Genomic DNA, 14,906 nt, shown 5'->3' with positions numbered 1-14,906 from the left:
CTTTTTCCTATGACAGAAGTCGTGAAAGCGATAGACACGAAGACCAAAGTGTGAACTCCACAGAAGCCCCTGAACCCCTGATGTCAGATGCTGGTTTAGCAGGGCTTTCAGCACTGTCTCCCATAACATCCTCATGCAAAACTGGGATTAGCAGTTGATAAACCAGGTGATTGTGCTGCCATTCAGAAAGGCTGGAGAAATGGGCAAATAGAAATGTCATAAAGTTCAAAGGGAAATGCCAAAGCCCTCTCCCTAGAGAGGAATAAGCCTTGACACTGGGATAGGCTGGAAATTGGCTTTGCAGCAAAAGACCTTGATGTCCTGGTGGACAGCAGGCTGGACAAGAATCATCATTGTGCCCTGGTCCCCCTCGGCCACCCCGGGCTGCGTTAGGATGAGCCTTAGCTGGCGGGTGGAGGGAGGTGGTCCTTCCCTCTCTTCACCACTGGTGAGACACATATAGGTGCTGTGCCCAGTTCTGGCTCCAGTACAAAAAAGGCACAGGCATGCTGGAGTTTCCTATGGCTCTTACTCTTTTAAGGGTATAATTTTATTTTGAAAACTAATGGAGAAAATATTATTACTCATGGCATGTTTGCTTTGCAGTGATTTCAAGGAGCATTAGTCTATGTGAAGTTCCACAGAGTGATACACTTACTGCTACGCTCTTTTCACTGTAGAATGTCTCCCGTATGCTTGATTTGTGCAGGGGTTGGAGCTCTGAGAAATAAGTTACTTTCTGTAATATTTTGTGTCTAAGAATTATTGAAGATAGGATATTGTGCATCTTGTACTGTTTTATTTGTTTCAGAAGTGTAGACTCACTGGATAAGACATCAATGTAGTAGGACAGTATTTCGTTGCATATTTTATGCTCTGGGAATGGATATTTATATCTACTCTTTGGCCCAGATTATGGAACAACCGCCAGTTTCAGAAATTCGCCAGCAGCAATTATCAGCTACAAAGGGACTAGAACTTCTTCGAATTGAAGCTCCCTGTGGAATATGTGTATATATATATAGTGTGTGTGTGTGTTTATACATGCGTAGATACATAGATGTATATGTTTTAGGGAAGAAGAGAGAGGAGGTAGTGGTAATTCTGACATTATTTTTTTTGTGCTCCCAAACTTTTTTTTTTACAACTGAATATTACTGAGACTATTACTGTTTAACTTTCTTATTGCACTGTTGATAAGTAAATGTCAGCAATATTGTGTACTTTAGCATTTTCGTTTTATTTTATTTGTTTTGCTGTTCAGTTTCTTTTTTAGAATCCATGAACTGAGGTTTGAAGTTATTTTTCCATATGCATTAGTAATATTTTTTTATTCCTGTGTGAAAAACATCTTAAAAGTAGGAAGAAAAATGAGCTGCTTCAGAAGAAAATCAAAGCTGTCCAAAATAAATTCTGTAATTTGAGTCGATTGCAGTGGTCTGTCAGAATTTTTCATTCTTCTGTCTCCACCACCTTCTGTTGCACTGGCATCATTCCTGTGGGCAGAGTGTCAATGATTCACTCTTCATTGCTGCAAAAGAGACTATTGCTTCATGAAAGGGCTGAAAATCCAGGAACTTTGTTAAATGTTGGGTTATATTAGTTAAGTTGTAAGAAGATACTCTGCTTTTTTGTAACTGTCAGCTCAGAATTTGAGACTCAGTTCATGTAGGACCTTTTCTGGAGCTCACTCATGTCCTGTTAAAAATTACTATTGACCTCACTTATTTACCAATTTTATAAAACAAAGAACAGTTATTTGTGCCTTCATGTTTAAAATCTCACAGTTAAAGGCTTATTTCATTGTTTCAGAGTTCCTTGATTTGTTGAACAAAATAAGAATAAATAGTTTATGGTTATAATATACGAGATACCTGTCCTTCTGTTGAAAATTATGAACAGACTCTTACCCAGTTGATTAAATTCAGAAGAACTAAAGCATGTTAGGGGAGGTGGTTTTTTGTTGTGCAATGCATCTTTGTTTACCTAAACATAATGAGAACCCTGCATAATTTAAAACTCTCTGTGTTTCAGATTAACTGTGGAAGGTTTAAGGAATCTGCTTGGTTTTGGTAGTGATGGTTTGGGTAACCAGGTTGCTGTGGTGGACCAAAGCAGGCACTAGTGTAGATTTGTTGCAAGTTAAGCTATATCTCGTAGCTTCCCAGAGTTCTGTCTGTGAAAGAAAACAGTGGGAACTTGGGTTAAGAAGGCACATTAATAAATAAATGAGTAAGTCAACAGTGTATTGTTTCAATTAGAGTGTCATTGCAAGCCACATGAAGAGATTTTTTTTTTCTGAGGCCCATGGGATGACTTAGCGTGTACTTTCAGAGTTCCTCTTTATATAGGTTTGAAAAAAAGAAATACGTCTCATTTACTCTTGAGAGGTTTTTTTGCTGTAATGAAGAATAATTATGCATGTGGTTTTTTTTTACTGCCTGTGTGCCTGACTTTATGGTGTATGCAGTTTATGTACTATCATGTTGATTCCACATGAAAAGTGAAGCCTGAGGGTATTGTATGCTCGAGGATCACAGGCATTAGGAGAACCCTCCTGTCCCTTCTCATTGTCATTGAGATCATTACAAAACTATTCTGGACTCGTCATGATGTTGAGGTGTTCAGACCACAGCTTTCTAAAAAGTCTCAAAGTTGCCCATGCCTGGAGGGATAAAAATGTCAGTGGCTTACTCTGGCTGCCTCTTGGCTCTCCAAAGCTCTTCCAGGTTGCAGACAGGGTGTAACTTGCTCTTCAGCAATCTCAGAAGTTGAGTGTGTGCCTGGTAATGCTTTGCATGTCAGTTGAGTAGGATGTGAATGTATAGGCTGCATTAATGATTGTCGTGCATGCACTGAGATGAGCGGTCAGCATGAAAAGGACTGAAGAGCAGCTTTAGTGTAAGTATATATTTTTAAGATAAAAGTAATAAAGCTGCGTTGACTAATATCCTTTCATAAATAACACAAGGATTTTGAAAACTTGTGTGGGAGTTCCTACCAAAGTAACAAGGAAATGTGCTTGAATGGGTAGGAGCTTCGTGAACAAAGCTGCAGTAGACTAAGTTTTTAGTGAAGTTTTAACTTGGCAGAATGCACTCAAATGTATATAATAAACCAGGATTTTTTTTTTTTTTTTTAAGGCTAAGGGATATCAGGTACCACTGGAAAGAATTAAGATGATTCATTTGAGGTCAGAGCTGTAATTGTCTAATTGAGAAACAGCTGCCTAAATGCACTTGTAAAACATTGTGATGCATACTTCCAAAGAACTTCCTGTGCAAAAGACATTAAGTTGGATTTACGTCAGCTTCCTCTGGCTCATCATCACTAATCTTTGTGCCCTTTCAAGCAGCTTCTCACTCTGGTTTTCTTTCATTCATACAGAGTTCTGGGTGCCTAAATGCAGGCTGGTAAATCAAAAATAAGCCCCAAGACCTGTGTGTGTTACTGTTAAGACAGAAAGATCAGTTCAAGAGGGGGAAATACTGATCTTGCAAAGCTGATCTGCAGATACTTACTATTTGCTTCTCCAGTCTTCTCTGTTGAATGTATTTTGCTGAATCTCTAATTTGTGTCTCTGGCTTAATAAATGACACTTCTGCCCTTTAAACCTTGAGCTCAACTTCATTGATAAGTGTCAGAAAATGAAGTGTCTCAGGTTTTTTTTTGGTGTATTTGATAGCTCTAGTTTCAATTCTGTGCTTCCTAGGTCAGCAATGAATGCTAGATTTTCACATCACAGCTCAGGACCACTGTGAAAATGGTATGAAGAAGTTGCAATCAGCTGTACAGTCCCAATGGCCTCTCTGCTGAGTTAGAGAAGTGTTGCAATGTACTAATTCACCTTGGCAGGTTACCTCTTAACAGGAAACCATGTATGTGCTTTGACTGTATGTATGTATGTCTGCTCACTCTGAATAAATTGATCTAACTATCAACTGTAAAAGAGAGCCATTTATCTTTTGCTAGGTAGTTTGAATTTTTTTGTTTCTAGGCCTCCTGAAACAGCAGAGCAAAAAACTTTTAGGACTACTAAGTGACAAAATGTTTTCTTCTTTTTTTTTTTTTCCTTTCAGATGAGAACTCTCCAGCCAATTTCTGGGATTCCAAGAATCGGGGAGTGACTGGCACACAAAAAGGGCAAATTGTATGGCGAATTGAACCTGGCCCCTATTTTATGGAATGTAAGTACCTGTTTATCCAATGTGTATCCAAAGGCAAACGTGCCTTTGTGTCAAGGCAGGTCAGCAGGGTGGCATTTGATACCAGTTTTGTCTATCCCTCTGATAAACCAAGGAATTGATGGTGTTGCTCTAAGGGGCAGCGTTTTGCAGTGCCCTTGCTGGACAATATAAAAGTGGAGTTGAGCTTAGGTGTACATTTGTGTTCTAGGGATGTTCTTAGGCAACATGCTTCAGTGTAAAGGAGGAAGAAATTGCTTTGTGCAATGTCGTGTGATCAAAATGCATTGAAAGATGAAGTTCCTTCCCAAGAAGTTTAAGATTTCAACTGGGTAAACATTAATGATAAATGCAAACGAAGGAAAAGCTAATAAGCTGGTAGTGCTTGCTAATGTTTGTTAGTATGAAGGTTAGGAAGTGTCAGCCTCCTGTCCAGTTGTATTAGGATTTCTCAGCTGAACTTTTGTTTCGCTGGGAAATCCACCAGGCACTTTGGAAGTACTGTCTCTGTGTGGCTGGAAAAGTCTTCTGTTGAACTTCATAGTAAGTATTGGTTGCCAAGCTTCAAATCGGAGCACAGTGCCATTCCCTCAGGTAAACAGGATTTATAGGAAACCAAGCTACTCTGCTGTGTGCTTTTTGTTTTTAAAAAAATACTATTATCATTATTATTTCCTTTGTATTTTGCTTTTTGATGAAAAGGATCTATTTTACCATCTAAAGTACATGACGCCCTAAAGAAACTGATGTTCTAATCCTAAGATGTTGTGTCTTAGCTTGCTGGAAACTCTTGATATGCCAAGCATCAAAGTGGCAATCAGTCCCAAAAGAGCTGTGAGCTGCTCTACCACCTGTTTAGCCTCACAGCAATGACTCTTCCTTCATAAATGAAAAAAAAAAAAAAAAAGAAAAAGAAATACTCCCACTCTCTTACTTCACTGTACACTGCAGTGCTGCTAACTGTAGGTCTTGGCAGAAATCTGTATTCTAATTAACTGATACAACAGCAATACATGTATTTCAAGAGGTGTTGTATACCCCGTGCTATAAATAATTATTAAAATGTCTTATTTCTAGAACTTATCACTGAATCTTGCCAAGTTTCCCTGTGTGTTATGAAGCACTTTAATAAAAAAAAGCTTTAATGGGATAAAATTAAATTCAATTTCAGGAGTTCATTACATGAAAAAAGTGATTGAACTGAAGATGATGATCAAGCAAATAATGAAGATCAAGATAATTAACTTTCCTGGTGCCAAGGACAGTGGAATATTAAAATAGATGAAAATGTATGATAGAAGAATTCACTGCCTCATCTTTCTTGCACATACACTCTATCCATATTGTTGCCAGTACAGGCAGTTTGCCTTCCAGGATGTTTGTACTTTTTAGCTGGTTATGTGTCGATAATGTGTGGAGATGAGGCTCTTGAACAACATTTTAAGTTCTTGTGAGTAACCTAGGTTAATGCCTCAAGAGCTAGTACTTTTGACTTAAAATCAGCTGCAACTGACTTTGCACTTTGCGAATAACCAGGCTTTGCAACCAGCTGATGCAAAGACTGCAGGATATACGTTCCCTGGTTGTGGATAGCTGTGCTAACAAGTAGTTCTGCTGCCATACAATGAACAGCAGACAAGGAGCAGCAGCTGAGAACTGTAAAAAGCAATGTTTATGAGCATATGTTGCTATAGTACAAAGTATGGCAGATAAATATGTTACCAGTGACACTTGTGTTTCTAGTGAAAGGCCAAAAATTGCACTCAAATGCCTCACTGAATTTCTGATTCCACTTTTTAAACTGGAAGTCTCTACAGATACGTGACCATGCTTGCTCAGCAAGCCTTTTTCTTTTAGCTTATAGGGAGTGAGGCAACTCTGATGGAACTACAGGCAGCTGCCCTTTTTTGGTTTTTTCCCCTTTGTTTTTTTTACTCCTCAGATCACTTAAATCACAGCTCAAGCAACCACAGCAGGTGGCTGCACAGTTCAGGTACAAGCACTGTCTCAATACCTCTGTGGTGCAAGGCTGGGTGTGGGGAGAGCTGTGCTGTCGGGGTTCTCACCATGCTTTGCAGACACTGACACTGCCTGGCCTGTACCAGCCACAGAGACAAACTTGGCCTCCTGTTAGCCTTTTTCTTCTGCCACTACATTGACATAATTTGTACTCTGTGTAGCACTGCCAGTGATGCCACTGTCGTAGCAACCGAGCAGGAGAGAGAGACAAACGGACAGGCTGACATCCCCAGTGAATATGTGCCTGATTAGCGAAGGTATCTCTGATGCTTCAATATGCCATAATCTTCCGAGTTTTGGAAAGAGCTCTAGAGTTGTAGATTTCTTATGTTTAGAAATATCTTCACTAAGAGGCAGAATAGATCACACATAGGTCACGGCATTAGGGGTTTGTCATATTCACTCCTCACACTAATGACATGCAGCAGACCACTGGCAACTTGGCTGTGCTTCATTCCTGGGGCAGGGAGGTGATTTGAGACAGACATCATGACTTCATCAAGGGCAAGTCTTGCTTGACCAATCTAGTAGTCTTCTGTGATGGAGCGACTGTATCAGTGGAGAGGGGAAGAGCTATGGATGTCATCTATCTGCACTTCTGTAAAGCCTTTGACACGTTCCCCACAGCATCTGTCTTTCTAAATTGGAGAGCTATAGATTTGATGGGTGGACTGTTTGGTGGATGAGCTGTTGGTTGGATGATTGCATCCAGATGGTAATAATCAACGGTTCAATGTCCAGGTGGAGATTGGTGATGAGTGATGTCCTCAGGGGTCCGTAATGGGACCAGTACTGCTTAATATCTTCATCAATGATGTAGTTGGATTGAGTGCACCCTCAGCAAGTTTGCCATTGACACCAAGCTGAGTGATGTGATCAGCATGCCCAAGGGACTGGATGCCATCCAAATGGACCTGGAAAAACTCAAAGTGGGCCTGTGTGAACCTTGTGAGGCTTTAAAGTAAAAGACAACACGTTTAGACTACATATGAGGAAGAAATCTTTTACAACGAGGGTGGTGAAACACCGAAACAGGTTGCCCAGGGAGGTGGTAGATGCCCCATCCCAGGAAACATTCATGGTCAGGTTGGATGGGGCTCTGAGCAACCTGCTCGAGTTGAAGATGTCCCTGCTCACTGCATGGGGGGTTGGGCTGGATGATCTTTAAGGGTCCCTTTAAGGACTATAAAGCCCTTTACGGGGCTGATGATGCTTGTTCAGAGTTATGCTAAATAACTACAATAATCCTTTGGAATTTACAGTCAAAAGTGGCCTGAAGTTGTCTTTTTGGCAAGAAAAGGAATAATGAGTTGATATCAGTTAGGGTGCTTGTTATCCCAAAGACTTTGGTTGTGCGTTTTCCCTTGCAGTGTCAGAGTTCAAGGACATTATAAGTATTTTCACCAGGACTAACATATCTGTAGGGCAAAATATGGAGGATGATAGGATCGCTAACAAGCCATATGCAAATGAGTCTCATGCAGAAGGATTATTTCCATCGTAATTGCATTGATGTTAATCAGTGGCAGTCAGCTGGATTGGGCCTCAAATTCCTTCTGCAGTCCTCGGATTTTCTGTCTTTTGAAAAAAAGCATCTTATGCATTAATTTGGGAAGCTGTTTTTCCATGAGCATAATTGTAAACTTATGAATAGTTTTACTGAGGTCTGTGGAATTTATGTTTAAAGGTAGGCCTTGGGTAAGCAGTTTTCTGAATTCTGCATTGCTGTGTATCTGCAGTCTTGCAGCTCAATTTTCCAGTCACTATTTATTCCTCCTAAAATCCCTCCCTATGGATTCAGCATCTCCTATTTCCCAAGCAACTAACATGTAAAGGCATAGTTTGCCATCTGCTCTGTTTAGATCAAGCAAGCCACACAAAGGAGGCCAGGCAGTCTCATCATCTTCATACTAAAACCAGACATTAATTCCCCCGAAAGCATCAAAAATTAACAAAACAAGGATGATCAAAGAAAACTCTCACTTGCTTTAGACAAAAATCAACACAACAAATTCTGTAGACTCTACGCTGACAAGGGAGAATCAAAGGAATTGCCAGTGAAATAATGAGAAATGAACTTAATGTATTCCAGAAATACAAGCAGCCTCTGAGGGGAGTGGCTGAAGAAGGGGCTGGGTGGAGAGGATGCAAAGAAGGAAAGCACTTGTGAAGTATTGAAGTCCAGCTCAGCATCTCAAACAGCGGGTGTCCTTAGGCTGTCACCTCGAGACAGAGTGAGTGGCTCTGGCCTGCAGAGCCAATCAGCACTGAGGCAGGTGCTCCTCTTTCTTTTCCCTGGGAAGGGAGCAAAAGTGCCAAGTAAGCATGGAAGGGAACTCTATCATTTTAGGGATTGGAGAAGGTGAATTTGAGCATCAGTATGCCTGAGTTGGTGTTTCATAACTCACGTAGTAGAGGTGGCTTTAAAACATCCTGCTTTGCAGCTTGCTAAAATATGGGGGAAGGAAAACAGTGACTCACGAGACGGCTCCCTCAAGTTGATTGCTGTGTAAACTACAGATGGATTGTTAAATATAAAAGGGAAGAAAAAGTGTAAAAAGAAAGAAGTTGTTGTTTAAGGAGTATTATTCTGAACTGGTGGCAGTAGCATGGGAGTGCAACAGTTTTTGCATTTGATAGGCCATCTGGTATCTAGCATGGCATCAGTCTGCTCAGGTTCTGAAGTACATCAGGACCTTTAGCCTCTGCAATTGCCCCAAGAGTGATTTTAGATGGCAGAGCGTTTCCCTGGGTGTAACAGCCTGTGAGCTGGGGATGGCAGGGGCCCCCTTTGGGGCATGGTGGTGGAACAGAGAGGATGGTATTCCTTGTGGAGAACAGAGCTAGCAGAAAGGTGGAACAACATGATCCATGGAAAGACTGGTGATAGAAAAAGCACGTGAAAGGAGGCTTGAGTTTTATGAAGATCAGTTGATAAAAGCTTGTGCTCATTTATAAACTGCAGCTTCTAAGTTAGTTTTTGTGGGAGGGAGATTCAGCATGGTACAGTCACTGTCACGTAGCAGGTAACTGGTGCTTATGCACTATGGGCGAAGTCCCCTGAAGTTAAAAGCTGTACATGTTCTAGTAGGTAAACTGGCTAGGGGCTACTTTCTGCCACTGGGAGCAAGTGACACAGCGTGGCTTGTGCCCCTGTAGCCAACTCTTCTTCCGGTGTAGGGATGCAGGGTCAGCAGTGTGGATGGTAGTGTGGTCATGCTTCAGCACTGCCATGGTCCTGCCTGGTTAATTACAGCAGGCATAGACCAAAAGCCTCCTTTGGGACTGGATTGGACTTGTATTTGTAAGTTACAGCCTTGGTCCCATGAGTATTAATAACTATCCACAAGAAACACCTTCACCTACTTTAGCTGCAGTTACAACATTTGATGCCATAGTCATTATTGTGAGTAGAATAGAAATATATTGATTTGCATACTTTTTTTTTTTTTATACTGATGCTGTGGCTTATCTTGAACAGTAATCCATAGTGGCAGCTGTTGGGATTCATCCAGAGACTGCCAGTCTTTTCACACCAATCATTTCCAAATTACCCTTGGGATGTTTGTGGCTAAGTTATATCTGGTGCCACACTGTGATACTCTGATGCAGTGACTGCACGGATGCTGGCTGTTGTGTACTTAAAATCTCAGGTTTGTGACATGAGTAGAAATATATTCAGAAACCATGGTAATGTAGGTGTTTGCATCACACTGGTACCATGTTACAAGTGAGGTTTGTGTGGAGTTTTCTGTATTCAATCCCCATTTCCATGAAACTGCAACTTTTGCAAAAATAGTGTATTGAGACTGAAACTGCCATACTTTGTAGCCGCCTGAGAGGACTCCCAGCTCCGTTTTTTGTTAAAAAAGGTAATATATGCTGAAGGAAAAACATATCAGTTTTATAATTTAACTTGATGTGCTTTTAGCTTTTAAGGGCTGCTGTAGCAAAGAGGATTTGTTACTAGAGATACATGCAGAGTTTAGTATTTTTAGTGGTTTTGACCAAAATGGTTAGTGTTAATGGATGTTCTGTCAACATAATACATTACTTATATCCAGTCTTTATATTTTTTGGATCATTTAAATTAAATGCTGTAAAGGTCATGGTTTTCTCACACGGGATTGTTCCGAGCCTGGAACACTGGTTTGTGTAGTGCACTGCAACCAGTGCCCTTTCAGTGGTCTGTCTGGGGACTCATGGTTATTGTCCCTACCCTATTTATAAACACATTCACCAAGTCAGAAATACTTCTATTACTCTTCTACTATTTATATCTGTTGTCTCTTGACACCTATTTTTGAGTCTCACAAATAACTGAAACAGGATCAGGTCTTGTATTTTTAACATGTGTGGCAAGCCGTGTTGACTTCTTTAAGCACGTAAAAATCCCAGCGTTTTGTTTTAAAGGTTAGATTATAATTAAGTATTTGCCAAAGTGGAATATAATAGTCAGTGCTGGTGACTGTAAATAAAACGTCTTGGAGTGACAGCAGAGTGTGAACAGGTCTGGCAGGGACAGGTAGGCACTGTGATCTGAACAACCATTTGTCCAAGTTGTTTCCTTCATAGCAGGTTAGATGATGAGAGACCACTGGGACATAAACATTTTCTGCTGTTGATCCTAGTTTATCTAAAAAGCTTTCTGTAAGTCTGCATAAGTCACTTTTTAGGGTGTTTTTAATCATTCCTTCTGTAAAATAAATTCTATGATAGACCTGCTGAGAGAGACAGCCAGTACCCAGAGGCAGGCAGCTTTGGCACTTGTGTTCTGCTGCTGTGTTTGCTACCCTGTGCTGTTCCCAGTAGGAGATAACCAAAAAGGTACATGGTTAAAGGGATGCAGAGAATAGATTGCTACATGTCCAAACAAAAAGGTTGTGTTCACTGAACTGTCATGCTAAGGACAAGAAATGCAACTGGATGTACAGAGCACTTGTAAATTCCTGCAGTTGTCTATGAGGTGTCTGGGTTCAGCTGGGAAAAGGTAGTGTTTAACCCAGTGCCTGGACTGCATTTCCCTTTGTAGCTTTGCAGAACCTGAATATGAGTGACTTCATTTGTTCTAGTGACAAAGTTTTCTTAAATATATTTCCTGGAACCTGGTCTTGTATTTTTCAGGTGTTTATGTGGTTTCAGCTTTTTCCTCATTGAATGTCAGAGGGCATATGTTTATATCTACAGAGTGCCATGCATTCAGCCCAAGTAACTTCGGGCATCTAGCTACTGTGTTCAAGAAGTATTAGTGGCTGTCTGGTTTCCATACAGTTAACCAGGAGCATTTTTTGTCTCTGTGGACTGTTATAACCCAACTGGGATTCGAGTTGTGTCTTGGAGGTGTCTCTGACCATCCCTTCTCAGTGGAGTGTGGGATCACTGCACCTTTAATATCGGCGTTTCATTTGACTGGGGTATATCTGGAGCAAACTGTTGTTAGAGCAAACACATCTGTTTTCCTGAATTACCAGCCTTCCAAAAAGAATACATTCTTCTGGGATTATATTCATGTGCTTATACCTTCCATGTTTAGGTATTCTGAGTATCTTTCTATGCTAAAGCAATTTTATGAAGTACAATGTTGAAGTATTAAAGGCAGTAAAAATGTAGTTAAAGTGGGAGACTTTGGGGAGTTAATAATGTTTTAAAAACAAGCTATTATTTGGTGTAAGCATATCTCTCTATTATTGGTGAGGAGGGAGTATACGGTCCATAGAGGGAAGTACAACACTATCATTTCATGTAAGAGTTCTTTTGAAATTCAAATGTCAGTGTTTGAGTCCCAGAAACCTTTGTTAATTCCAATATTTTTATGTAATAGACCTGAGCTATAAAACTGTGGTTATAAAATGATAAGAGCTACTGGCTTTTAAAGTTGGGATTATGGTTTTATGGAGTGTTCAGATTAATTAACATTTATGTCACTTGTTATATGGCTGTGTGATAACTTTTTAAAGAATCATAGATACCCCAATTCATTTTTTGTCCCATTTTTAAATGAAGAAGGAATGTCTTGTGGTCTGTGTATTTATGAGGCCATATTTATAGGTAGTAGGCTGAGATATGTTCTGTCAGGAACAGCCACAGATACCTATTTTCATTATACCTGGAGCTCAGAAATCTATCAATCATCAAACAAAAAATATTATAATCAACGTTTAGATCCTCGGCTGTTTTGAACTGAGAGGGTTCCTCTGAGATTTCTTCTGCTGTTCAGTATTAACTGCAGTTCCTAGCATTATTAACCACCTGTCTCTGCCCCCATGTAGGCATTGTATTGTTGCTTTGTGCGAGATCCAGTCTTGCAAACGTCTGCGTGCCTGTGATGGGTAGCCCATTTTTCAATTTCATGCTGAATTTCAAGCACAGCTTCTCTTGTGTTAATCCCGTTGACACAATGCTAACAGCAGGTCTGCCAGTTCCTGTGTGTAAGGCAGTATAAAGCTCAAACCAAATCAGTGATGCTTCTGTTGGGAAGTGGGAGAAAAAGTCATGTCATGTTTAAGTGCTCTGCTTTTTCTAATTATTTCTAGCAGTTAGTCCAAAAGATTTTTTTAATTAGTTTATATTAAAAGGATCATCAGATCTATTTCTTGAATCAAACATTGTTTTCTTCTATCACCAACTACATACAGTTATTGAAAAGTACTCTATACTCACAGAAGTCATTGAGACAAAGGAATCTGAGGGTCCAAAGCTCACAGCATTGCATTATAGCCTTTCAGGGAAATGTAGATGTTAGTGTAGTGAGAATATGTAATAAACTGCTTTCCACCATCATGTTATGGACTGTGTGTGGATAGAAGCATCAGCTGATAAACTTTCCATTGCTAGGTTCTTTTCAGAAATGGTGAATGGAGAGAAGATAGTCATTGAGAACAGACTGAAGACCAGCAGCTCCATAAACTGAAAAATAAAGCTTGGGTTGCAGTAAAGGTGGGCAATGTAACTGGAAAGTAGAAGTCTTGGTGAAAGAGTTTGCTCTCTTGCCATGCTCTCATGCAGTCGTAAAACATTCACAGTGTGATTAAGAGATGCTCAAGACGTGAGTCCTGGTTACTATGTTAGTGCATTTTACAATGCGGAGAATCCAGCACTTGGTATAAACCCCGCCAACTTTTGCAAGTGCTGAAAGTCCGATTCTGTGTGAGCTGGGAATTCTTGTGTGTCCATTTGGATATAAGCACTGTTGGTAAGGCAGCAGAATTGCTTGGTTCAGGAAGAACCTGCAGGTCCTGACCTGTAATTTTTAGGTCTGCTAAACCTTTGTAAAAATTGATTAGAACTGTTTGCATTTTGAATCGGGTTGTAAGGCTTGTGGTAAATAGAGCATGTTTTGACTGTGTGTGTGAACCCAGCTGTAAGGAGGAGGAAGTGGGACCAGCAGCTCCTCCACTTTGTAAGTCCCTGGAGGCATTGTCAGCCAGACACTTGCCTTTGAAGGGTAATTCTGAGGTGCTTCCTCTTTGTTCTGGGAGGAAGATAGTAAATAAACGTTGACTATAGCTGCAGCGCAGCAAAAATAAATAATCCTTTTTGGCTGAGCAGTCTTGCAGGATGGATTTCTGATCCCTCTAAAGAGGGATGTGTGGACATTTTATTTCACTGTAATGAAATACTTCATCCCTCAAGAACTCAAACTGTATGTCTCAAAACCTTATACAAAACACTGCAGTCTTGTATTTTAGAACTCCTGACTTACTGTTAAACCAAGTCAGAGGAATTGAACTGCCAAGACTTGCGTGCATGTCCTCTGGCCTATCTGTACTGGCTGCTATAATTTCTGTCTGTAGCCATCTCTGTCTGCCTGTGGCCACTTCTATACCCAGAGGTAAACCTTTATCAACCTCACTCAGAAAAGTTATCCCAATAGAGAAGGAAAACACAGATTGTTCCAGTTAGGGAAAATCCCACAGGATCGAGGGTAGCCATAATTATAGCTGTTCTGCTGGGTTGGAAGAATGCAGAGGAACAGCAGTGGAGGTCAGGCTTAAACTCTTTTGTTTGCAGTGAATGCAGTTTAGCAAACAAAACTTTATTCAGTGGGACCAGAAACATGATCCAGTGTTCACATTTCCTGACTTCCAATATAAAGTGCTTCAAGCTTCCTTCAGGTATGTGTCATGCAACTTCTGGAGTCTGACAAGAATCATCCTAGTAGTCCTTTTTCATAACTGTTTTCATTGAAATAGTAGCAGAAATATAACCTGCAGGATTAGGTGAGTTACTTGGGTTTTTCCTTTTGAGCTGAAGAAGGTCCTGACACATAAAACGGTGATAACCAGCTGCTCTGTTCTTAATCTCCGGCTGAAGTCGTTCTGAAGATAGATCATTGAATGATGGGTCCTACTCATATGGAATGAGCTTTCAGGAGTACACTGAACAGTCTATTACTAGCTTTCCACCATGGTCAGCCATACTTGCATCTCCACTCCTACCAGAATGCCAGAACACCTGTAGGACTAATGCAGAATCCAAACTTCAGGAGCTTGAGTTTTCAAGTATTTTATCTCATCCTCAAGCTGTGTCTATTTATTCTTATTTTACCAGGATCAAGAGTATTTTTTGATTGGCATACTAAATGATAGTAAAAGGTTTGACGTGTTACACAAAAAGTGAAATCTTATTAATGAGGCTCTGCAGGAGTTTGTAAAAGATGCAGTGCTTTTAAACACTTCCATCAGTGGTCTGAAGTCCAGGGTT

General features: G+C 40.4%; 1 protein-coding gene across 1 annotated transcript in view; it reads left to right on the top strand.

Moving 5' to 3' along the window:
* HECW2 (HECT, C2 and WW domain containing E3 ubiquitin protein ligase 2) overlaps positions 1-14,906 on the top strand; it is a 99,199-nt gene that overhangs the window by 23,798 nt on the left and 60,495 nt on the right. The window contains exon 2 of the mRNA XM_010149206.1: positions 4,080-4,187. Coding sequence (XP_010147508.1) covers positions 4,080-4,187 — 108 coding nt within the window. The remainder of the gene's footprint in view (positions 1-4,079; positions 4,188-14,906) is intronic.

This window comes from Eurypyga helias, unplaced genomic scaffold, assembly GCF_000690775.1.
Source record: "Eurypyga helias isolate BGI_N326 unplaced genomic scaffold, ASM69077v1 scaffold3063, whole genome shotgun sequence".
In the NCBI taxonomy this organism is placed as follows: domain Eukaryota; kingdom Metazoa; phylum Chordata; class Aves; order Eurypygiformes; family Eurypygidae; genus Eurypyga; species Eurypyga helias.
This window is presented reverse-complemented; position numbering and strand designations above follow the sequence as displayed.